At 39.3% G+C, this 25,677-nt stretch overlaps 2 protein-coding genes across 3 annotated transcripts in view; both read right to left on the bottom strand.

Moving 5' to 3' along the window:
• Positions 1–4,218, bottom strand: part of stk38l (serine/threonine kinase 38 like) — a 28,061-nt gene extending 23,843 nt beyond the window's left edge. The window contains exons 1-3 of one of the 2 annotated variants that reach the window (XM_036577759.1): positions 3,983–4,218; positions 1,504–1,643; positions 230–281 (exon numbers count right to left, since the gene is read on the bottom strand). In XM_036577759.1, coding sequence (XP_036433652.1) covers positions 230–281; positions 1,504–1,637 — 186 coding nt within the window. In that variant the 5' untranslated portion in view covers positions 1,638–1,643; positions 3,983–4,218. Of the gene's footprint in view, positions 1–229; positions 282–1,503; positions 1,644–3,982 lie in introns of those variants that run through there. The other variant, XM_036577760.1, reaches the window with a different exon arrangement.
• A 3,254-nt stretch (positions 4,219–7,472) lies between these two features.
• The window catches only part of cacna2d4a (calcium channel, voltage-dependent, alpha 2/delta subunit 4a), a 191,438-nt gene continuing 173,233 nt past the window's right edge, over positions 7,473–25,677 (bottom strand). The window contains exons 34-40 of the mRNA XM_036577757.1: positions 25,197–25,249; positions 25,047–25,102; positions 23,139–23,159; positions 21,075–21,192; positions 14,345–14,460; positions 12,376–12,458; positions 7,473–9,045 (exon numbers count right to left, since the gene is read on the bottom strand). Coding sequence (XP_036433650.1) covers positions 8,950–9,045; positions 12,376–12,458; positions 14,345–14,460; positions 21,075–21,192; positions 23,139–23,159; positions 25,047–25,102; positions 25,197–25,249 — 543 coding nt within the window. The 3' untranslated portion in view covers positions 7,473–8,949. The remainder of the gene's footprint in view (positions 9,046–12,375; positions 12,459–14,344; positions 14,461–21,074; positions 21,193–23,138; positions 23,160–25,046; positions 25,103–25,196; positions 25,250–25,677) is intronic.

Raw genomic sequence — 25,677 nt, 5'->3', positions numbered from 1 at the left:
TGGTGCGAGTGGATCAGACACAGCAGTGCTCTCAGCATATCACAATGCTTTTAACATCACAGTAATATCGTATCGTGATAATATTGTATCGTGAGGCCTTTGGTGATTCCCACCCCTAAAGAAGTGTAACATTTAGCTGCCACACAATGTACAGAACCCCTGGACTGAGCCCAGAACAAATGATAATCAGGCTTCCTTGTAAGTGTGAAAACATAAACCTGCAGCTCACCTCTTCATCAGGTAAGCCCTCCTCATCCATCACCTTCTCCAGCTTCTTTTGTCTGCAAAACAAGTCGCATTTATGTTACAACTTAGCTGAACAGTATTATGCGACTAATGTGAGGCCTATTTGACTAAAAGGCTTGTGGAAGTAACTAATATTAAAAACTAGAGCTGCATCGATAATTTCCTGCTACTGAGAGAAGCCAGTAGATGGAGCTTAACGGAAACAGCAACACTCTGGCGGTGTGGGATTATTACGGTAAGTAATATGCCAGTATTTCAGGGTAAAGCATTTAAATACATCACAATATTAATTAAGCATTTAAAGCTTTAACACTACATGGTCTTAAATTCTGGAGTTAATGTAGAACTGCTAATTCACCCTTTAACCCTGAAGATCAGCGCAGACTGCTGGTCACCATAGCAACACAGACAACAGCCTCGCCCAGCTAGTAGCCAACGAAACGGCAAAGAGAGAGATTTAAGACGAACATTGATAATTTAGAGATGAATGGACTTATGTGTGTTTATAATCACTCCAGCTGGTTTCCTGATATGTTTAATCTGCAACCAGAAACTGAAACACTAAAAAGTCGTGAAGCTGAAGTCGCTTCTCATTCGCCAGCTTCCTGTTAGAATTTTCCTGTTCCACCTTAAATGGTGCAGCAGTTACATTATGGCACCTCAGGCACCATTTAAGGTGGAACAGGAAAATTCTAACAGGAAGCTGGCGAATGAGAAGCGACTTCTGCCTCGTAAGAAGTTGAACATTTTACAAGAAACTGTTCCACTTTTGTGGGAAAGTTTCCTGCCAGAGATGCGAGAAAAGCAGGTATAGCTGAGCTGCGTTTTTACTTATATTTTTATCCTATACTAGTACATCAGCACATACTGAGACACATTTACAGCCAAGATGGTACAATGGACATTAAATGTTGTGGCTTTTAAGGTGGTTTGATTTTTGCCAAAAGGACAAAATGGCTCATCTTAACATTCGGGTTGCGACCTCTGGTCTAACTCTACAGGCAGCTCACAAGCTCTGTGTTATTAGGTTCAATTTCCCCTCTTAAAACTTGAGACAACGTCTTTGATAATGCAGCCTATTGTTTAAAAAAATTGTAGATCTTGCCATTTGAAATTTGCAATTTCAATATAAAAATGATGAATCGTTCAGCTCTAGGCTGACATCAATCAGGTAATATGCCGGTCAGCTCTGGCTGAACATCCTGACTGGGTCATTAAACGTAAACGGGGCTGAGTATGGAGTGGTGGAACCATTACCTCATCTCCCTCTCCTCGTGCTGCGTGAGGAGGGTGCTGTAGAAGTTCTCCAGGGTCAGTTTGGCCACGGTCACTCTCTCTCTCGTGTGGTTACTCATCGGGAGCGGCGCTGCCATGCCTCCCGTCATGGCCATACTATTCTACAGAGGAAAGAGACGACACTTTCACTGAACACTGTGGATCATAACGGGAACTAGAAAGCAGAGCTGGAGGTGCTGATTTGATTAAGTAATGGTGGTAAAGGATGGCTATAAGTCAGGGGTGCACAAACTTTTTGTTTTGGGGGGCCAAAGTGCAACGACAAAACAATATATATACATATATATATATATATATATATAAAACTTTTAGAATACAATAAGTAACGTAAGTTATATTATATAGAATAAAAGCATGACCAATTGACTGAACCTGATTTTCAATAATCAATTATAATTTACTGTGTTGATGAATCAACAGCGCGATCGTTTGTCATTTTGCATGATGATAAAGCACATTTTAAGTTATTAGTTATAATTAGGTTATTCTACTGGTTTCTGTCACAGTACAACTGAGCCTGCTTTATTACTGCCAAAGGAAAATTCCACCAAATTTTTAATACATTTGTAATTTTTATAAAAAACATACAGGCTGACTATCATCAATGTTCCATATAAACATTCAGAAGACTCGTGTAGGTTCACTGGTGGTTCTGGATAGTAAATAAAATGTCTATATTTGTGTTGTAGTCATGGCGACCCCTGGTTCCTATCACCACCACTGTAAAGACATCTGAACCATTTCACACCAAACCACTCTGAATCTCTCTGATTACAGCTCACACACTGAGCTGTGCATAAATTTTGGAAAATCGTTGGAGTTCCCCTTTAAAAGACAGTGCATGGTACAGAAAGAGGACATGACGGGTTGAGAAAACAGTGAACAGATGTTTACGTGTCGACATCTGCGCCTCACATTCTGCAATTCCAATTTCTAGAGCTGGGCGATATGGCAAAAATGTTATATCGCGATACTTGAAGAAGTTCTTACAATGCATGACGTTACGATATTAATTTTTTCAGACATCTGATCAGCTGGAACTGAGAAAAAAGATCCAGTATTCCTACATTTTAAAAATACTATCAAAAACTGTGAACACCATGATTTTTATTCAGTATTTGGCACTAAATTCAGTTAAACGGGACAAATTTTGCTCTCTTTATAATGAAACATGCGGTTGGTCAGTGTCTACAAGTACTGACTATACACACGATATGATCAGTGTATATCATATGTACTGTACTGTGATACGATTAATCACATTAATGACATACATATATATATATATATATATATATATATATATATATAAATTCATGTTAGAGTCCCTCAAGAGCTTCAGTGGAAAAAAACTGCAACAAAATTGTGTTCCCTCACAGAAGTTTTGTATTCCCCCTGCAAATGCAATGGATTTTGCAAGGGAAAGCAAAATTATTGCGAGCAAAGACAAAACATTTAAAAAGGAACGCAAAATGATTGCAACAGAACACAAAACATTTGAGAATGAACACAAATTTATTGCGAGTGAATGAAAATTACTGTAAAGAAATGGAAAAATATTGCGAGGGAATGCAAAACACTTGCAAGCGAACGTAAAATTATTGTGAGGGAACCCAAAACATTTGTGAGGGAAAGCAAAACATTTGCTAGATAGTGTAAAATTATTGTGAGGGAACACAAAATTATTGCACGGGAACATTTGCGAAGGAAAGGCAAAATTACTACGTGCGAAGACAAAACATTTAAAAAGGAACGTAAAATGATTACAACAGAACACAAATCATTTGTGAGTGAACACAAATTTATGGCGAGTGAACGAAAATTTTTGCAAAGGAATGCAAAAATATTGCGAGGGAAGGCAAAACATTTGCAAGACGGTGTAAAATTATTGCGAGGGGATGCAAAATATTTGTAAGAGCACGCAAACTTATTGCGAGGAAAGGCAAAACACATGCAGATGAACGTAAAACTGTTGCGAGTGACACCATAACATTTTCAAAGGAACGCAAAATTATTGCGATGGAAAGTAAAATTATTGCGAGGGAACGCAATGCCATCACTCTGTTTTTAAACGCAGATCCACACTGCGCAGCTCAAACAGAAGCGCGTTTATATTCAGCATCTGGCCGCGTTAATGGAGGCTGATATGTAGAAACCTCCAGCCGGCCAAACCGCGATTCCTCGTCTGGCCACAGCGGGGCGCCACAGAAAAACAAACAGCGCCACCGACCTTTCCAATGCAAACCCGCTCAGCTCAGCCTGACAGACTCGAACAGGGGAGAGAATCAAAAACGGGCCGGTTTTCAGAGCGAAAAGGCGGTTTTAGCACCGCAGCCAGGCTCGTCCGTCAGAGTTACATGTGCGCTATGAGCCTCGTCGCCAACGGGCGCTGCAGACCCGCAGAGCGGAGGTGATATAGCGGTGTTTCGGAGCGGCTCACCTCCCCGTCCTCCTCCAGAGTGGACAGTTTGGCGACCAGCAGCTTCTTCACTCAGAAAATAAAGGACAGCCAATTCAATGGCTGCTAACGCGCGTTTAGCTCGGCTGGATAAAAACAGACAGCGCGGTTAATGTTCGTCTCCTGCCGTTCACAGCGCGGCGGCGCCGTCAGTCCGTCAGTCCGCACTGATAAACAGCTCTGAACAGCGGCCGCCGGATCAGCAGAGCGGCGAGCACAGCAGCGACCTCACCAAGATGGCCGCCCGTGAACGCGGTCAGCACCGCAGGCGCTGTTTTCAAAATAAAAGTTCTCTGATGATCACGCTGAAGCAGTACGACGGCGTTTTAGGCCCACTGCTAATAAAAAAATAGTCTCGGTTGCTGTACTGTAGGGGGGCTGCCATAACGCGTTGGGGTCTCGGTTGCTGTACTGTAGGGGGACTGCCATAACGCGCTGGGGTCTCGGTTGCTGTACTGGCGCCGGAGCTCCACTCATTCCTGTCTCTCTGTAGATCATTTTGATCATCATTCTCACTGTCTGTGAAACTTCATGCCCTCTTTGAATGGGGGGAGATGGAGCCCCCGATAGCCGTGTAGACGACCCTGCCTGAGATTCTCCTTCAACAACGCAGACAGACAGTTTCCTCCGAGTCCGTCTGGCTCTTTATTCTAGATAAAGACAGTTTCCTGCTCAGCCGGTTCTTATACTAATAACAGGCTGGTGCTGATGTGCAGGAGAGACAGGGAGACTGAGTGTTTCTTTATGGGTGAATCGATATGAAAGTAGAACTCCACCAACTCACCACCCCTCATTTAACACCAGGAGGTGCTGCTTTTCCTTTGCAAAGCCTTTGGCCACAATATTACGACTTTATTCTTGAAATAGTACGACTTCTTTCTCGAAGTCTACTTTTTTATTTTTAATACCAGTGGCCCTAAAACACCGTCGGAGAAGCAGAGAATGTGTAATGTCTTCAGGGTTTTTCCAAATGCTAGAGGGCGCTCTGGAGCGAGTACAAAACGAATAGGTTAATATGTAACATGTACGCAAAAATCATCGTTTGTAAATTCTTAAACATTTTTATATAGAAGAATGTATTCATTTCCTAAACACAGAACAGAATAAAACATTTTACCACTGCTGTTATATTTTCAAGAGCTTTTTATAGAACTTTATTACGCTGCCACATGAATGTTCATGACGTCAGTGAACGCCAAACTTAACTCAGGCAATGAGCTGATCAGCTGGCCAACCAATCAGTGCTCAGTAGGAGTAATGCCAACCAATCAGCGCTCAGTAGGAGTAATGCCAACCAATCAGCGCTCAGTAGGAGTAATGCCAACCAATCAGCGCTCAGTAGCAGTAATGCTAACCAATCAGCACTCAGTAGCAGTAATGCCAACCAATCAGCACTCAGTAGCAGTAATGCCAACCAATCAGCACTCAGTAGCAGTAATGCCAACCAATCAGCACTCAGTAGTTGTAATGCCAACCAATCAGCACTCAGTAGTAGTAATGCCAACCAATCAGCACTCAGTAGCTGTAATGCCAACCAATCAGCACTCAGTAATGCCAACCAATCAGCACTCAGTAGCTGTAATGCCAACCAATCAGCACTCACTAGTAGTAATGCCAATCAATCAGCACTCAGTAGCTGTAATGCCAACCAATCAGCACTCAGTAGTAGTAATGCCAACCAATCAGCACTCAGTACCAGTAATGTTAGCGTCCTGCTGCCCAAAACTCATTAACTGTAGAAAAATTGAAAGATACACCTAAATTTTCTTTGACTTTTTAGTGAAATACATTCGTACTTTCCATAATTAAGTACACTAATGGTTAGAAACTAGTTTAATCATGTATTTTTAGCTGTTTAGCTCCATTCACCTCATTCTTTGAGGACTCTCTGGCCGTTGCCCTCAAGCATTCTGCAGTTAACCTCTTATTTTTTGGGGGAGTTTTTAAACACTGTGTCCACTCACTGTCCACTCTATTAGACACTCCTACCTTGTCAGTCCACCTTGTAGATGTAAAGTCAGAGACGATAGCTCATCTGCTGCTGCACAGTTTGTGTTGGTCATCCTCTACTCCTTCATCAGTGGTCACAGGACGCTGCCCACAGGACGCTGTTGGCTGGATATTTTTGGTTGGTGGACTATTCTCAGTCCAGCAGTGACACTGAGGTGTTTAAAACTCCAGCAGCACTGCTGTGTCTGATCCACTCAGACCAGCGCAACACACACTAACACACCACCACCACGTCAGTGTTACTGCAGTGCTGAGAATGATCCACCACCCAAATAGCACCTGCTATCCACAGTTCTTCAATCTGTGCTAAACAGTCTTATTCAGTTGAAGTTGGTTCATCAAGTGTACTGGACGAAGGTTAAACTCGCTAAACTTAACCCAGATCTTGATACACTTTGTGATCGATGTTCCAAGTTCCAGCTACCTTGTCTCAATGTGGGTCGTTCTACAGAAGCGTCCAACAGAACATGTGTTTTATGATCATACACATATTGCTATATGCTTACAATTTACTGCTGAAAGCCAAAAATCTTAGACGCTCTTTGTATTATTTTATAAAAATAATGTTTACAGAGCAGATCACTGAAGAGACGCCATCTGTTTATAGTTTATAGCCCAGATTTGTGAAAAATGGGTTGACTTTCAGTAGAAAAAAAAATTGTGAGTTCAGCTTCTTTTATTATAAGGGTTTAAAATGACATCACCCATCTATTTGACTGGAAAGAAGACAGTTACAGCTCTCATACGACCCCCACCTTTAGAATGTAGCTTATGAAATATGAAAGTTATGAAGTAAAGAATATGACGAAGTGCGTTTTGGAACCACCGGGGGTTCCACGGAGTTAAAAAGGTTAAATAATAGAACTAAACTCTTTTAAAGCCAGTATACTAAAACTTCTGAGCAGGAGTGTAGAGGATGGTTCTTCAAGCAAAGACAGTGGTTCTCCATAGAACCATGAACACTCAAAGAACCATTTGCATGCCTAAATGGTTCTCTGCATGGTGAAATTGTTCTTCAGATTGGTGGAGAATGTGTTGTATATGGTTCTCTATAAAACCTTTCTGAAAAGGGTTCTATGTAGCATCAAAAAGGGTTCTTCTATTGTTACGATGTCAAGCTCGTAACAGTACTCTCTTAAAATAGATCTTTCTTCAAGGTTCTTTAATAAAGACAATGGTTCTATATAGAACACTCAGAGATCCATTTGCATGCTTAAAGGGTTCTGTAGATGATAAATGGCTCATGGAGAACGTGTTGTATATGGTATGATGTCAAGCTTGTAACAGAACAAATTACGCTGCTGTATAGAGCCATAAACAACACATTCTCAGTCAATATGAAGAACCATTTCACCATGAGAACTTTTTAAGCATGCAAACGGTTTTTGAGTGTTCATGGTTCTCTAAAGAAGCACTGTCCTTACTAAAGAACCCTTGAAGAACCTTGAAAAGTGTTCTGTGGATAAGTTGTAGTCGTAAAACATCAAGAATGTTCAACAGTCGACCATCTCTGACAATAATTCAGTTCGAGGCTTAATCAGTAGAAAAACGGCTACATTTTTACTGAAATCAATACCAGACAAACCAGTCTTTTATTTTTTCAGTCGTATTTCATACACTGTGTTTCCCGTTCTGTCCGGTGCCAAAGCAGTTCTGAAGGCCGGTGTTTCTTCAACAAGCACTTTGAGGTCCAGGGAGCTTCTGACTTCATGCCAAGTTTGGTCTCTTTCATTATGCACTATTTTTAAAGAAAACTTGGTCCCACTTTATATTAATTGTCTTTAATAACTGTGTAGTTACACATGAATAGCATATGCAACAACACTGTAACTACTGATGATTTAGACAATGTTACAGATGGATTACAGAAGTACAGCCTATGTAATTACACATGTATCAACTTCAGTTTTGCCTCATATAATTACACAAGTGTATCTTCTACACAGGAACTTTCCTGTAGTGTTAAAGTTACACTTTAAAGTAAGTGGGCAGTTCCTGTGTAGTTGTTATGTAAGTACTGTGTAATAATGGAGTGGTGATATAGACACTGCTTTAGGGGAAATGCAATACATTTAATTAGTGTCATAATAGCTACAATTTAAGATAAGGGGTCGTCTGCTGTTCTGCCACATTACAGAACGGTTTAAAGCTGAAACTGGTCACAGTGTCTCAGCACTAACAACATAAATGCTGGCTACCTGTTAGGAAAGCTGGCAGATACGGTATAAATAATGTCTTAATGTAAGTTATTACATACTTAATTCTACTGCTGGAAAAAAAACTGCTGTTCCAGTCTGATTATGAATGTAATTACATTTATGTTATTACCATTGTGTAATTACATGAGGGAGAATAGGCTTTCATAACTACTAAGATACACTTGTGTAATTACACAGGCTGTACATCTGTAATCCATCTGTAACAGTGACTAAATCATTAATTGTTACATTGTTGTTGCATATGTTGTTCACATGTAACTACAGAGTTATAATATAAAGTGGGACCGAAGACTTCATACATTATTCACCGCAGGTCCACAGTTTCAGACACAGAACATGTTTTTTGTTAAGACACTCAGTATAAAAGCCGGTTCTGAGCTGTTGAGTCCAGGAATCCGTGTTCAAAAGTTCATATTTGTGTATTTGTGTAATGAACTATTCACTCCAGTCAAATGAAAATAACCAAGAAGTGCGTCAGTGATGTCAAAGTGTCGACACCCTGTCAGCTGTTTCTTCTTCTCAGGCATGATTACGGCTTCAGAGTGGAGAAAAATAATAAAGTATGACGTTCATACCGTGCAGTTCGTAGCCCAAAGCCACTCAGTTCATTTCTTAAAGAACAAATAAAGTGACATCCAAGAAAATGCGAATCATGCCTATGTGCAGCTCTTCCACTGTGTGACCCCGGCCTGGTGGGTCATCATGATCTAGATGACCACGTCAACGGTGTATAAGAGTTGAGACGAACAGTGAGGTCAGGAAGAGGAGGGTCGATATCCGGATCTCCGCTGCTCCTCCACAATCTTTGGCGTTTTCCTGGAATCAGGTAGAACAGGCAGATTTAGACTGAGTGACTAAAGAAAGCTCCCTTTCTCTGTCAGAGAAACCCCTCTGTTGGTCAGGGCTTGTCCTGCTGAACAGGATGATAAGAAGTCGAGAAGCTGACTCATGTTTATTTTGGACTGTGCTGACCTTTGTAATGTACTGACTTGCTGCATAAGCCCTCTGACTGCCTCAGCTTCTGGAAAACGCTGCAGCCAAACAAGGAGCTGAAGCTTCAGAAAACATTAGATTCGTGACTACATTTATCATTTTTAATCACTTCTTTAAACTCAAAAGCTGTTATCTCTTTTGGTTTGACTCCAGCTGGAGCCGAGATGGAGAGAAAATGTACGTTTATGGAAACATAATGTCCAATCAACCTCTGAAGTTGTGAGTCATTCTGTAGTTGGGGTTTTTCCCATATAGACCACTGTAGTCGTGCGTCATTCTGTAGTTCGCATTATGCCCATATTAGGAAATCCAGGTCTGAGCTCCATTTCTTTATGGCCAGAATGAATAGGGTTTTCAAAAAATCGCTTCTATCGCCCCCTGTGTTAAATAAAACGGTGCAGTACCCGATACGGTTTGTTCTGTGAACATTTTTCTCCCGAATATCACTGGATCCTCCGAATTATGAGGTCATTAAAAAGCTATAATGCTAATATCGCTATATACAAGCTACAGCTACTGCGCATCAATTTGATGTCACTAAGCTACACAAAACTAAGGCAGGCTGTGGCGGTGCTCTGACGAGCTGTGCTACCTTATCGAAATCTTCTACTGTAGTGCATAATGACAGGTATACCCGTAAATAAAACCTCTGGGTGGGATATTCTGCTAGGCTAAAACTCCTTATCAAAAATACTACCAGCATTAAAACTAAGAGGCTGTGGCTCCCGAGTGGCGCAACCGTCTAAGCGTTGGCCCTATCATCAGGAGATCGCGAATTCGATCCCTGGTGATGGTACAGCCGTCTGTAGCCAGGAGTCCGAGAGAGCACAATTGGCCTCGCTCTCTCTGGGTGGGTAGGATGGCCCCTCCTTCTCCCCCCATCACTCAGCGCGATGCTAGTCAGCGCAGGCGTCTGTTAGCTGACGTAACAGATCTGGCGGTTGGCGCTTTCCTCCGAGTGCGTTCGGCTGTCCAGTGACGTTGCGTGAGCGGCAGTTCGAAAAGAAGTGGTGGCGCTTCACAGGTCTCGGAGGAAGCCTGTGTTAGCCTTCACCCTCCTAGCGTTGATAGCATCGTGTGATTGGGGGAGTCCTAACTAGCGGGGTGGAATTGGAGACGACTAAATTGGGAAGAAAATCGGGTAAAAAAAAAATAAAATGAAAAAAAAACAAAAACTACGAGGCTGAATTTAGCCTCTTTCTCCGCAGCTTCTTGTCTAAATGTTCCCGTTCCACCTTAAATGGTGCAGCAGCTGTGACTAGCTGTCACAAACATTAGCAAACGAGACAAAATACTGACCTGTCGGTTCTGTGAAACAGCAAAAATAAGTTACTCAGCTGTTAAGCGGGAATAGAGAAACCTCCTTATATCAGGCCTTTCAACCCTCCAAGAAGCTGAAGTCAGCTTCTTTTTCTCCGGCTGCTTGTTCGAGTTTTCCCATTCCACCTTAAATGGCGCCGCAGTTCAGAACGTGAAAAAGGGAAAAGTCGAACAAAAAGCTGGCGAATGTCCTGAGAAATTGATCTCAGAAAAATGTTACCAGCATTAAAATAATAATTAGGATATTCTGAGAGCCTAAATTAGTTTATCAGGGGGTCAGCAGTGATATTAAGCTGAGTCTGTACTGGATCAGCCTGTGTGCAGGTCTGTTTGTAGATCTTTTCTAATCAACTGACAGGAAAGATGTAATATATCTAATATTTCACATTATGAGATGGTTGTAAGAATATTGCAAGACTGTTTCTAGACATATTTACTTGTTTTAAATAATTGTATCCAGTGAAAGCGGCAGATCATTTTACTTTTTTTGAGAAAAAAGAAGATAATTTTGTTTATTTCAAGAAATAATGCGTAAAACAAGTAAAATGATCTGCTAATGGAATAAGACACTTTCATAAGATACAATTACTTTAAACAAGTAAAAAACCTAGAAATAGCTGTAATATCTTACAGTATTCTTACAACAGTCTCATAATGAGAAAAACTAGATATATTAACTACATTTAAGACGTTTTCACTTGCTGAGATATTTTTTGCAGTGCAGAGACGAAGAGTAAAGAATAACAATAATGGAATTCACTGTCTTGGATGACCAACAGTTCTCAGTTGTCAGGGACGCTGGGTTTCATGGTACATACAGTAGCTACACACTGTAATAACTTTATCAAGTCATTTTATACAAACTGTTTTTTCAGTTTTTAGCCCTTAATCTGGGTTTCAGCCAAGGATTTTCATTTCGGTGCATCACTAAAGGCCTCAGCACTTCCTGCGAAACTAAAACACCTTCGCGAGCTTACAACCTCGCATACTTTCAGGGGTTTCGTGTTGCCTGTCGCGGATGCTCCTCAGGATGCTGTCATTTTGTGATAAGTTTCATGACTGCTGAAAAAAAACGATTCTTTCACAGTTCTAACTATGGCGACGTTTGAGTTCTGAATGTTGCCACCATTTAAGGTGGAACGGGAAAATTTGAACAAGAAGCTGGTGAATAGAAAGCCAACTTCAGCCTCATCCTCTTGTGAACCTAAATATAAGATACGCTGTATGTTTTGGGGCTTAGTACTAATTAGTACCACTGAATAGTAGACTTAGTATCTTATTCATTGTTTATTTAACAAATACGTGTTTCACAGTGAAATATTAGTGTATCTCCTAAAGCCGAAGCTCCTCGAAGTTGTCCACCTTTGTTTTATGGCACGCCTCTTTTTTTACCAACCAATCAGAGGCTTTGTCGCGTAGTGTCTTCGTCCGTGGAGTTCGCCCAGCTGCCATGTGCACAACACGGCACACAAAGCCTCCGTGACGAGCGTCGTCTCTGCAAGAAGTCTGCTGAGGCCTTTAGTCTGACATACAAATCGCTGTTGTCGGAAGAAAACCTTGCATCTCCATTTTGGACGTTTTTCAGTTTTTAACGTAATTTGAAAATGCCTGGTACCCTTTACATTGTGTGTAAATTTCATGATGAATAGACTAAAAGAAAAGTCCCAAAATTACTCAGAAAAAGGTCTGGTTCCATTGACTTACATTAAAAATAAAGTATGTTTTTCATTCTCCTGTAAAGTTACCATTTTGGAGATACGAGGTTTTGTTCCGACAACAGCGAAATACTTTCTTCCTCTTCTTTCTTGGTAGTTGTGATATTCATGCGTTTACCTGAGGGTGGTAGGCGTGACAGGATTCGGGTCGCCTGCGGATCTTCTGAGACTTCATCCGGTCGCACTTTACTGAGGCATTATGTGATGTGGAGTTAAGAATAAATCCAGAACCCATTACGACTTGCCCTTCTAAATTATGACCTTATTATATTATTACAGTAATTAGCTTAATTACCTCTGCTCTGTACCCCTGGAATGCCTCCCCCGCCTCGTACTCTTTAACTCTAAGCAGCGTTTACACGACTGCGGCAAATGTGCATCGCATGCTGCGACAAGACTGGACGACTCCAGCTCTCAACACAGCAAAGCATCATCAGAGGAGCTCAAACACCCCAAATATGTTCTTAACTGATCACTTTATGATTGAAGAAAATCTGAAATACAGACTATTCAATTTTTCACCTGCTACAGCGACAGAGTGGCCTCGCGCAGCTCTGCACAGGACAGCACACTGCAGCTCCATTAAAACTGAAAGGCAGAGACACAGACCCACTACAAAAACTGATATCCATCTCTAAATTACCTCAAATAACAGATGGTTCTTCAAGGGTTCTGTAGTAAAGGCAATGGTTTGCTTGCTGAAATGGTTCTTTATAGCACCAAAAAGTATTCTTCTATTGTTACAAGCTTGACATCGTAACCATAGCAAAACCATTTTTGGTGCTATACAGAATAATTTTAAAAAAGGTTCTATATAGAAAAATATAAAACACATTCTCCATCAATCTGAAGAACGATTTCACCATAAATGGAACCATTCCCTTTAGTAAAGAACCCTTAGAGAACCAAGTGTATTCTATATATATTTAATATAGTCTATATATCTCATTTTGAGATGGTCGTAGGAAAATTATAGGATAATTTAACTTAGTTCTGGACACTTTTATGTGTTTTAAGCAATTTTACTGAGCGAAATTATCTCACTATAATGGCAGATAATTTTGCTTATTTTAAAAAATGTGCTTGGAACAAACAAAATTACCTTCCAACGTGGTCTGACGATTTCACTTAATAAAAGTACATCTACAACCTGTGTGCCCAGACGAGAAAATAAAAATAATAAATATGTATTTTAATATATATATTATATATTTAATACATTTTACAGGTATTTATTTTCCATATGGATTCATAAGGAGAAGAGGAGATATTTCTTTATTATTTGAATTTGATTAAATTTTACTGTTATGTATGACCCTGTTTTGCAGATTTTGTCATTTTTTATAACGTGTTAAAATTGAAATAAACAGAAAAGGTGCAGACTTGGACCTGTTGATGTTCGATCAAATGTAAATGTGATTTACTGTGTAACTAACCCTATGACTTACATGTAGTGATATGCAAACATCTGGGGACTTCTGGTCAAATTCCATGTTGTTGTTGATTGTCTACGTGTAAATAACTGAACAGAGAACACACTTCTGCACATTTTAATGCATAATTACTGTTTATTTACTGAGTTTTATATTTTTTCCCCAGTATGCACGGATAACTGCAGAAAAAATACAGTCACCATATCAATTGTGTTCTCTGTAGAGGAAGTGTTAACTGACCTCCACTCAGAAAATCAACAAAACATGTAATTTGACCAGGGGTGCCCAAACTTTTTGCCCTAACTACCTTGACTCATACAAGTTAATTATTTGCATTTATTCCCAAACCTTCCAAGCAAAAACATCTTAAACATAGTTAATATATCTAATATTTCTCATTATGACATTGTCTTAAGAATATTACAAGATTATTCCACTTATTTCCACACATTTTTACTAGTTTTAAGTAATTTTATCTTATGAAAGTGTCTTGTTCCATTGGCAGATCATTTTACTTGTTTTAAGCATCATTTCATGAAATAACCAAATGATCTTCAATATTACAACAGTCTCATAATGAGAAATATTAGATGTATTAACTACGTTTAAGATGTTTTACTTGCTAAGATATTTTTTGCAGTGTGGTAAGGATATATTTGACCTCTCTGGGCTCCATGGTGATGGACGAGTACTGGCGAGAGCAGTCGCAGTCCGCCTGGACCACCATCAACAACAGGTTACTGTCAGGGATCTGCTGAATCACAAACACCCTGCAAGATAAAGAGAAGAAGAGAGAAAGAGACAAATACGATGAGTCATTCTGTGTCAATATCAAATCCACTGTCAGTTATATTTTATTGGAGCTATGCACTGCAAAAAATTATATCTCCGCAAGTGAAAACATCTTAAATGTGGGTAATATATATATCTAACATTTTTCATTATGAGGCTGTTATTTGAATATTATGAGATTATTTAACTTATTTCTTATTATTTTTAACTTGTTTTAAGTAATTTTATCTTATGAAAGTGAACATTTTACTTGCTTTAAGTATTATTTCTTGAAATAAACAAAATTATTGTCATTATTTCTTCAAACAAGAAATGATCCGCCAATGAAATAAGACATTTCACTACATTAAATTACTTCATACAGTAAGTAAAAATGTATAGAAATAGGTGGAATAATCCTAAAGTATTCTTATAATGAGAAATGTTAGATATATTAACTACATTTTAGATGTTTTCTCTGGCTAAGATATCATTTTTTGTAGCGTGAAAACAGAATAATATATTCTGATACCGGTTCTCATCAAAGCAGATACTCATGAGTCCTTTGTTCCACTAGGGGGCATTAGAACATTGCAGTGATAAGCTTTTTAAAGCACATCAGCTTCTGGTGTCGGTCCGTTGCACATTAATGGCTGGGAGGAAGAACAGTTCAACGTGTTCTTAGTAAATGTCTTACTTTTCAAAGATTATTCTGTGTGCATCATTATAGCCGCACTTAATTACTGCGTAAGGAAAGAGCTGCATATATGAGCGGCAGTTTAAAGCATGGGCTTACCTGAGAGAGTCATAAAGGGCCTCTGGGTGCCATTTTTTAAATTGCTTTTTACCCACCCACTCTCACACGCATCAATGAGTTTTACCCTCTGCACAGAGTACTGTGCAAAAGTACGACGGCATTTTAGGGCCACTGTTAATAAAAATAAAAATAGTAGACTTTGAGAATAAAGTCGTAATATTTAGAGAAATCGTTGTAGAATTACGACATTAAAGTGGCATTAATAACAGGAAAGGTCGCAATATTGTGTCCAAAGGCTTTGCAGAGTGAAGCAGCACCTCCTGGTGTTAAATGAGGGGCGGTGAGTTGGTGGAGTTCTACTTTCATATCGATTCACCCATAAAGAAACACTCAGTCTCCCTGTCTCTCCTGCACATCAGCACCAGCCTGTTATTAGGATAAGAACCGGCTGAAACGGCTGAGCAGGAAACTGTGTTTATCTGGAATAAAGAGCCAGACGGACTCGGAGGAAACTGTCTGTCTGTGTTGTTGAAGGAGAATCTCAGGCAGGGTCGTCTACACGGCTATCAGGGGCTCCATCTCCACACCATTCAAAGAGGGCATGAAGTTTCACAGACAGTGAGAATGATGATCAAAATGATCCACAGAGAGACAGGAGTGAGTGGAGCTCCAGCGCCAGTACAGCAACCGAGACCCCAATGCATTATGGCAGCCCCCCTACAGTACAGCAACCGAGACCCCAACGTGTTATGGCAGCCCCCCTACAGTTAACTTTTTTTTCTCTAAATATTACGACTTTATGCTCGAAGTCTACTATTTTTATTTGTATTAACAGTGACCCTAAAACGCCGTCGTACAGAGGTCAGAGACCAATGTCATTTAATTTCCAGTCAAAACGTCCATTAAGCACAAATCAACTCATTTTTCAGTGTCAGAAAGAAACAGAAAACTTACACAGAAGCCTCAACAGCTAAATCTACTCTCAGCTGTCTGAGTCAGTGAGTCACTCTTTCCCTTTATTCCAGCTTCCATTCTTTTCAGGAGACTCACTTTCAGCTCCTCAAAGAATCTGCAGACACACCTCCAAAGTTCAGTCTTAGAAGCTGGTTGATCATTTTCTGAAGTAATCAAACACATTCAGTGGTGTTGAGGTCTGGACTCTGGGGTGGTCAGTCCATTGTTCAGCTTCTTTGTTTGATGTGTCCGTCTCCTTTTCTCAGTGAGGCTCTTCTTGATCAGCTACACATCCTTTCAGACCCACAGCGCTGAGTCGTCTTCTCACAGTGGAAGGATGGACAGAAACACCTGTGGATGTTTTCAGATCTGAAGCAGCTTGATTTTCTCCTCTCTCTCAAAGATGAAAGCTTTAAGTGCTGTTTATCTGATGGGGGCAGTTTTGGGGTTGACCAGCTCTTCCAGGTGGTTGTTAGGAGGCACATTTTCTCATTTTAGTCATTTCGTGAACTCCATTGTTGGAAATTCCCGTTTTTTCACTCACTTTCCTTTGACTTTCTCCTTCCTTATTCAGGTGGATTATTTTATATCTAATCTCCCCAGATATCTAATATCCCCATAATAATGAATAATGTGTACTTAATGGCTGTTATGACAGGAAATTAAATAAATGATGGCTTTTGCACAGTACTGTACGTCATTCACAGACTATTGACTGGACAGACTTATTCAAAAGAGCTGCCCTGAGGCTGAGTTCAAAATTTATGAGACTGATATGAAAATGAAATCCATAAAGAGAAAAAGTGGTATGAGCGCTGATACTGAAGAAAACCCAAATAATGGAATTTCTTTTCTCAGCACCATTTGAGTCGCCAACGTCGGCTAGCCAGCAAGTTACCATTGATGCTTGTAGCGCTTGTGGCTCAGACATGACCTAATATTAAAGGGGAACTCCACCGATTTTGCAAAATTACTTAATCATTCAGTGGTATAGATGTGAACAAAGTCATTCAGAGTGGTTCGGTGTGAAATGCACCTCTAGAGAAATTTATCGAGTCAAAATTGTTCACCATTACAGTACTAGGAACCAAACATTCGAAGCATTTAATGGGTCTAAAAGCTACATCTCGTTAAATTATTACACAAAACGGTTATAAATACATTGTGTGACAAAATACAGTGTAGTTAGTTAACATTAGGCTGTGGTTCTCAAGTAACATAATGATCAAAGATTAATCCATTAATTAATGGCTATTAATACAGAATACCACTGATGTGTGCAATCATACAGTCATGCACAAAAGTTTGGGCACCCCCTTTAAATTCCATTTTAATGCATTATTACTGTTTACATGTATATAATGTTATCTGTGGAACAATTATGGCACATTTTAGATTTTCCGTTTTATTTTTTCCGACAAATATACAAATTATACACTACAGGTTGCAGAAAGATACCATATTTAAGTTTGTTCCCTGTAGAGGATGTGTTAATTAAGCAATAGAACACAAGAGGGAGTGTGTTATCGTGAAACTGGGCCGTGAAAGCGGCATTTAATATCCTTCTGCCAAATTATAGTTCCTTAACGAGCAGCTTGTTGCTATGTCAGAGTAACGAGCTCCGCCCACTCGCTGCACAGCCAGCAGTTCGTTCTCCAGCTCCTCACACTAAATTCCCAAACTGTCATCACCACTGAGCAGCTTTTCAGTCGGCAGCTGTAACAGAAGAACAGCTGAACAACCTGGAATCAGCCAGAAATGAACCCAACACCATTCGCCAAACGTGTAGTCTGATCTTCAGAGTCTGACCAAATCAGACTGAGCCATAAAACTGTTGCAATATCAAGTTCAGCTCAGTTTTGTCAGTTTTTTGCCAGATCAGTATTAATGTTGTTTTGTTCCAGCCAGTCTGTAAAGCATCTTACAGAGTATATTTCACAGCAGCCATGAACATGGCCGAGTCACTCCAATTTTAGAACCAGAAATCTCAGCGTTATCATTACCATTTTGTCCAATCTGTTGTAAATTAACAGTCTATAGCAGATCTGCCCAAACGTTTTGTCTGGGCACCCCTGGCAAAGGTGCAATGTTTGTGGTGGGCTAAAGACCAAAAAGACAAACCATCCTCAAATAACACTATTTACAATTACCATTACAAATTACTCTGTATTTTGTTACTAGAATATTTCCAAAATATATTTTTTAAAAGGAAATAAGAACAAAAGAAATTACTTATAGTGTAAAAATAAATTTGTTCTCTTATTGGGTAATTGCATGAGGTTAGGGCAGCTTTCTGGTGGGCCACACTTTGGGCAGCCATAGATGTCAAAGAGTGTTTACATGCACCTAATAATCTGATAACTGCAGAAAATCGGATTTTGTCTGTAATCTGATCGTGTTTACATGCTCTTGAGTAATCAGATAAAGGGGAAACCCCGGGTCTACACGAGTCAGACAGTAATCAGATTTCTGCTTTGCAACCAGCCAATAAACTCACAGAAGACGACGTGACGTAAACGTAACGTAAAACTCAAACTTTATGCCGCGTTTTTTTTTAAACATCGCGCCGCTTTACCTGAAAATATGAACACACATCATCTAGAAGATGAAGAATATTTAAATCCTTTGTTTCATGTTTGGTTTCAGCGCCGCTCCAACAGTATTTTGCTGCGTCTCACGACATCCACCGTCTGATCTCGCGCATGCGCAGACTGAGAAATCCAATAGAAATCAGAGTTTACATGCACTGAGAAATCTGATTACTGAGCTAAAATCCAGCCTCTATCGGATTTCTTAATCGGATTTCTAGATTAGAGTATGGTGTTTACATGACCATTTAAATAATCAGATAACTGCAGAAGTCTAATTATGATCGGATTATTGAGTGCATGTATACACACTCACTTTCGTTGTCATTGGTTCTGCTGATTGTTAACTCAGTGCTAAGCTCTTCTCTCAAGTTTTCACTAGGAGTAAAAGAAGGAACCCCCCCATTCTTAAATCCTCACACTCAGTCTGTTCCAGAATAGGCTTTAAGGAGCTGTTCCTGCTCTATAAATGGTCAGGAGCTGCGTATTTATCTGATCTGCTGCAGCGATATGAGCCGAGCAGAACTCTCAGATCATTAGGAACTGGTCAGTCAGTCCTGCCGAAGGTGAAGACTAAACATGGAGAAGCAGCGTTTCGATACTATGCTGCTCTTAAATGGACCCAGTGGACAGAGAGCATTAGAAGAGCCCCGACACTGGACACTTTAAATCAGCCTGAAAACGATCCTATTTTAAGCAGCTTTCAGCTCAGTTTAAATACTGTTAGCTCTACTGCACTCCTCTCCTGTAATGGCGCTCTATTATCTAACTTTAATTCTCAATCTGATTTTTAATGTTTATTTCTTCTCTTTTAAATATACTGGGCCTCATTCTCCAACATCTTCTTAAATGTGTTCTTGAGAAAGGTCCTAAGAAAAAGTCTACGTCAGATTCATGACGTGTTCTTGGAGCGCAGAACTGTTCTCACCTTTGTGCTCTTGAGTTTGTGTAGATTCTGTTCTTACCTAAGTGGGTTTTAGGAAGAAATTTCTTCTTAAGAGCGGTTGGTGAATGAGGGCCATAGTTTTTAATCATGTTTTAATCATGTTTTCTATTCTCCTACATCTTTTTAAATTTTATTTTGGATTATCTTGGCATTTCTTATTCGTAAAGCACTTTGAATGACCGCAGTGTATGAAAAGTGCTGTATAACTAAATGTGCCCTGACTTCTGTTTCCATGCTTACTAAGCAGTGGTGGACAGTAATGAAGTAAATGTAATTCATTGCTGTACTTAAGTAGTTTTTTGTGTATCTGTACTTTACTGAAGTTTGTCCATTTTGGGTGAACTTTTTCCTTTCACTCCGCTACATTTCAAAGTCAGATATCTCACTTTTTACTCCACTACATTATGAGAAATCTGGCGTTCCTTTTGGTTTATGTGTGAATAAAAACGTAACATGTCAAAACAAAAGAAGCGCAAAGCAAGAACACCAATCAGGGCACAGCGGTCACTTTGTTTTGAGCTTGTTTTGACCTGTTGGTCATACCGACCCAGTGCAGCACACGGTTCAACATCAGTGCAGCAGTGTAAAATTTTGGGAGAGTCTATTCAACATAAATGATGAACTAACCTAACTTTGTGTAAATAGACCACAATATAGAAATATGTACTCATATGCAGTTGAGACTGACGTGTCTTTTTTCTGAATTTATACAAACACATTTCATTTTATAGTAAATTAGTTTTGGCTAGTTTATGTTTATGAACAGAGACCTACAGATGCAGTTTAGTAAAGGAAACTCATTTGTGAATCTGAGTTTAAAGTTTTTATTAAACTTAAACTTGGAACTAAGTTCAAATAAATCTTAAACTGAAACTTTGCTTGTTTGTAAAAAGTGATTTCAGAGCCACTCAGTTCTACCTGATGGAAACTGTTTGCCTTCAGTGTTTTGTACTTTTGATAATTTTAATAGACATCAGCGTCACTAATTAATGACTCTATTAAAAGACTGATATTACAATACTGGACACTGGAATATTTTCACCTAAAATGAGTTGATTAATTAGAGCCATAATTAATCTTTTAGTACTTTTACTTCGGCTACTTAAGTACATTTGAAGGCAAATACTTTAGTACTTCTACTCAAGCGGAGGTCTAAAGGGAGGAACTTCTGCTTTTACTGGAGTAATATTTTACATTGGGTGTCTCTACTTAGTCTCCTTATCCCTACTTAATTAGTCCATATGAATCAGCAGGGAGTTAAGTTGTGTCATCTTGTGTTTTTTAATTAATTTTATTAGACGTATTAGAGCTCAAGACCACACACAGCCCACAGTACACACAGCCCAAAGCGTCTGTTTGTGCACTTACTTTTGACACCTCCCACACTTGATGACACTATTGGTCTCCTTGATTGAAGGCTCGTAGACGAAGCTGGGATACTCTGTGTCGCAAGGCTGCAGAATGTCCCCCTTTGACTTCTTACTGGCTGCACAAACAGCACATCAAATCTCTGATTAAGATTCTCCAAAGATGGATATGAAGAACTTATTCAGCAACAAGGAGATACTTACCATTCATGAGCTACACAAGTCTAATACTAACAGCATGAACATGCAAAACAGCACTGAACACATGATGCATGAAAATGATCAAAAATAGTACATTTGGTTGAAAAATAAAGATTAACATTTATTTAGATTTAGGATGAACCCCAACAGGGTCCTCACTTCTGTTTAAGGTCCGTTTCTATGGTTTTTAGGCAGCTGTGTCAGCAGCATAGTTCACTACCAGCATAATGAGCTCCATTTATTTCTACTGTAAAACGCTGCTTTCACTGTGAGATGATTTTCTTTTCTAACTCTGCGTTTTAAAGATCTCAGACGCTGCAGACTCGATCTCCACCGCCCCTCTGATCACCTTCGTGTGTTAATGTTGATGATGAAATATTACAGTGATGGTGGTGAATAATGAGGAGACGGAGCTGAACGTGTGTCTGTTTATTAGGAGGAGTAACGTTAGCGCGCTCGGCTAAAGCGTTTGGGAAATGGAGACTGAAACTGGGGAGCGGCGACGCTCTGATAAACAGCAGGGGGCGCTCTCACAGTATTCACAACTTACAGTTTATCACACTTTAGCTCTGTTTGACCTTTTTATATTAGTAACAGCAGCTGTCTGTCTAACTTGATTATTTTGATGATGTGTTTATGTTTCAGCTGTGTGTGTATGGTCTGTTGTTAGGCAACATACATGACAGTTGATTGTTGACTTCAATCAAGTAAGCTAAGATTTATTAACTTGAGATAAGATGCTGTAAGATAAGACTCTTAAATTAATATCAGATTTGCTTCTGTAATACAAATTTGTGAAAAATCTCATCTTGACTTGTCAGATCTTAAGACAAAAGGCCCCAGATTTATAAGCTCTGCTCATGCGGAGCCTCAAGACTCCAAAGAACTTCTCCACTACATGTTGAACAGAGTCTGAAAACACGACTCGAAACACAAAACACAGCAAAACAACAGAAGCAGGAAGTCCCTGCAGCGCCGACGCCATCTGTACAGTTTATCAAAAGATGAAAACATTCAAAACTACAGACAAAGAGTAAAGAACGACTAACAACAATGGAGTTCATTGCCTCAGATGATCAGTCGTTCTCTGCTGCCGAGCACGCCGGATTTTGTGGGACTGCAGCCTACATACATGGGTATTTATCTGATCTGCTGCAGCGATATGAGCCGAGCAGAACTCTCAAATCATTAGGAACTGGTCAGTCAGTCCTGCCGAAGGTGAAGACTAAACATGGAGAAGCAGCGTTTAGATACTTTGCTGCTCTTAAATGGACCCAGTTGACATTGAGTTGAGAGCATTAGAAGAGCCTCGACACTGGACACTTTAAATCAGCCTGAAAACGATCCTATTTTAAGCAGCTTTCAGCTCAGTTTAAACACTGTCAGCTCTACTGCACTCCTCTCCTGTAATGGTGCTCTATTATCTAACTTTAATTCTTAATCTGATTTTTAATGTTTATTTCTTCTCTTTTAAATATACTGGGCCTCATTGTCCAACATCTTCCTACGTTTCATCTTAAATGTGCTCTGGATTTTGTTGGATTTTGCTGGATTTTGTGGGACTGCAGCCTACATATGGTAATAACTTCAGTAAGTTAAGTTTAAGGAAACTGTTTTTGATCTTTTTTTTTTATTTTCTGTTTCAGCCAAGTGAGCTCCGAACGTCAGTTTCGGCTGAGGATTTTCATTTACGTGCAACACTCACTTCTACAGTGATCCTTGGTGATATATTAATGAATAATTCAGGCAAATAAAACCTGATAGGTTTGATCTCTGGCTTTCGTGCACCCTCTGCCCCTACCTTGGCATGTACATGCATATATTAGGACTGTGTTGGGGAATGAGGTGTTGGGATATCACTTACATGCATGAAAGGAGGCCTTAGCTGAGTGGGAGGGAGGGGTGAAAAGCATGTGTTCAAAAATGTGGTCGATGGAACACGATAATGATGATGATGATGATGATGATGATGATGGTGGTGGTGACGATGATGTGGAGGATCATAGGTACAAACAGAGGTAAATGAGTTGTAAAAGACGTATGAAATGGACTTGGAAAATATTGTTGCAGTCCAAATAAAACCTCAAACACTTTCTGGTAAGCATCTACATTACTGTGCAAAAGTCTCAAGGTCCCCACACACTGGACGCAACTCCCAAAACTTCGAAACCACTGTTTTTAATGAAAGTTTGGACATCAGCACTGACATATAGCATTTTGTCATTACTACATTAAACTAAAGCCAAACCAAAGAGAGCCAAAGTAGATAAAATGGGGTTGAAATGTACACAGAGGAGGGTTGTCAGTCTTTTAGATAAACAGACAAATGCTAAAATAGGGTAGTGAACTAATGCCAAATTAAAAGTTTTATTCTATTAAATTTCTTCTTTGTCTATTAAACTTCATGGTATCGATTTCTGCGCCGCTTTCTAGTAGAGCAGCTCTCGTCAGGCTGTGCGATGCTTAAGCATCTGAGCACATTATTCACGGCAAAAAGTGACGTCTTAGCAAGTGAAAACATCTTAAATGTAGGCAATATATAAAATATTTTTCATTTTGAGATTGTTATAAGAACAGTGTAAAATTAATGAACTTATTTCCAGATATTTTTTGCTTGTTTTACGTCATTTTATTTAGTGAAAGTTTCATTCCAGGGGGAGTTAATTTTACTTGTTTTGAGAAATAATGAAGATAGTTTTGCTTATTTCAATAAATGATGCTTAAAACAAGTAAAATGATCTGCGAATGGAATAAGACACTTTCATGAGATACAATTACACAAAACAAGTAAACATGTCTATAAATAAGTGAAATAATCTCACAATATTCTTACAATAATCGCATAATGAGAAATATAAGATATATCGACTAAATTTAAAATGTTTTCATTTGCTAAGATATCATGTTTTGCAGTGTTTAAAATGATTTATCTTGGCGTGCATGCACTTTTAATCACATATCATCATACAAATAAACATAAATGCAGCAGAAAGTAACAAGTTCTCAAAAAGATAACTGATATCTTGTGAGCTAGTTCGCTCAAAGTTTGACCCCACATTTTTCCTGGACGCCTCCAGCTGTTACATTTATTTGTTAAATTCCAATAGCAGCACCTGATTTACCATAAGAAAGTACTGAAAGTGGGTATTTGATGATAACTACAAACAATACTGGGCTTCCTCAATGAGAGAGCAGGAAATTGTCAAACAAACAGATTCACATACATAAAATAACTACTTACTGTAGTAATATTATTCACATACACACACGGTTGGTTGGTATGGTGTAGTGGGTAACACTTCTGCCTTCTATGCTGTAGACTGGGGTTCAAGTCCCACAAGTCCACACTATACCAATAAGAGTCCTAACACTACCTTCACCTACCTGTGTAAAATGATCAAATTGTAAGTCGCTCTGGATGAGAGTGTCTGCCAAATGCCGTAAATGCACATAAAATAACTACTTACTGTAGTAATATTGTTTGTTTTCTTTCTAATTTCAGTGTTTTTCAGAGCAAATAAACACTTACTGCCCAAAAATGGCTTTTAAAATCAAATGTTTTCTTTTGCACAGTACTGTACATAAAGTGAGGCAAGCATTGTGAATTCTGGTTGTTTTATAATTAGATCTTGTAGTCAAAAAAAATCTACATGCTTCTATTTATTGTGCTGAACAATTGTGGTTCCAATGATAGAGGGTTTTCTTTGGACAGCGACAGCAGGATAATACAGCAATACTCTTAATATCCAGCTTTCGGTTTCTCTGCACTCACCGTCAACAAAATGATCCGACTGCCACAGTCCATAGATGTTAAAGTCCAGTAGAAATCTGTCTCAGGAAGAAACAAGAAAATAGTTTCCATGTGTAAACTGATCGTCATTTATCTTTCATAATTACTGAAGTGAAAGCAGCATCCACTCACAACAGGACGTTGGATATGAACCACTTCAGGGCTGCCATCACATTGTAAAACGGCTGAGAGAAAAAAGAACATGGGATAAAAGAATGTGAATAAGATGGAAACCATTCCTGCCGCACTGATATTTAATTTGGACCTGGATAAATTTGGGTGGATAAAAGGTGTCCAACTTTTTCACTCATTCATTTTCAAAACTAAAGATTTCTGCTATTGATGTCCTTAATTGATCAATTGAAAAATTACAGATGAAATGCCCATTAGCCAATCACAACCGTCTGTAACGTTCCTTCCTGACGAGCGAATGAAAAACTTTGACAGAACTCGTCTGAACAAACCTGCAGTGAGAATGTTGGTGGCAGCAAATTAGTCAGAATTATTATATACACTGATCAGGCATAACATTATGACCACCTCCTTGTTTCTACGCTCATCGTCCATTTTATCAGCTCCACTTACTATATAGGTGCACTTTGTAGTTCTACAG

The sequence above is a fragment of the Colossoma macropomum genome, unplaced genomic scaffold (assembly GCF_904425465.1).
Source record: "Colossoma macropomum unplaced genomic scaffold, Colossoma_macropomum, whole genome shotgun sequence".
NCBI lineage: Eukaryota > Metazoa > Chordata > Actinopteri > Characiformes > Serrasalmidae > Colossoma > Colossoma macropomum.
Note: the sequence above shows the minus strand (reverse complement) of the source record. Positions and strands in the feature narration are given on the sequence as shown.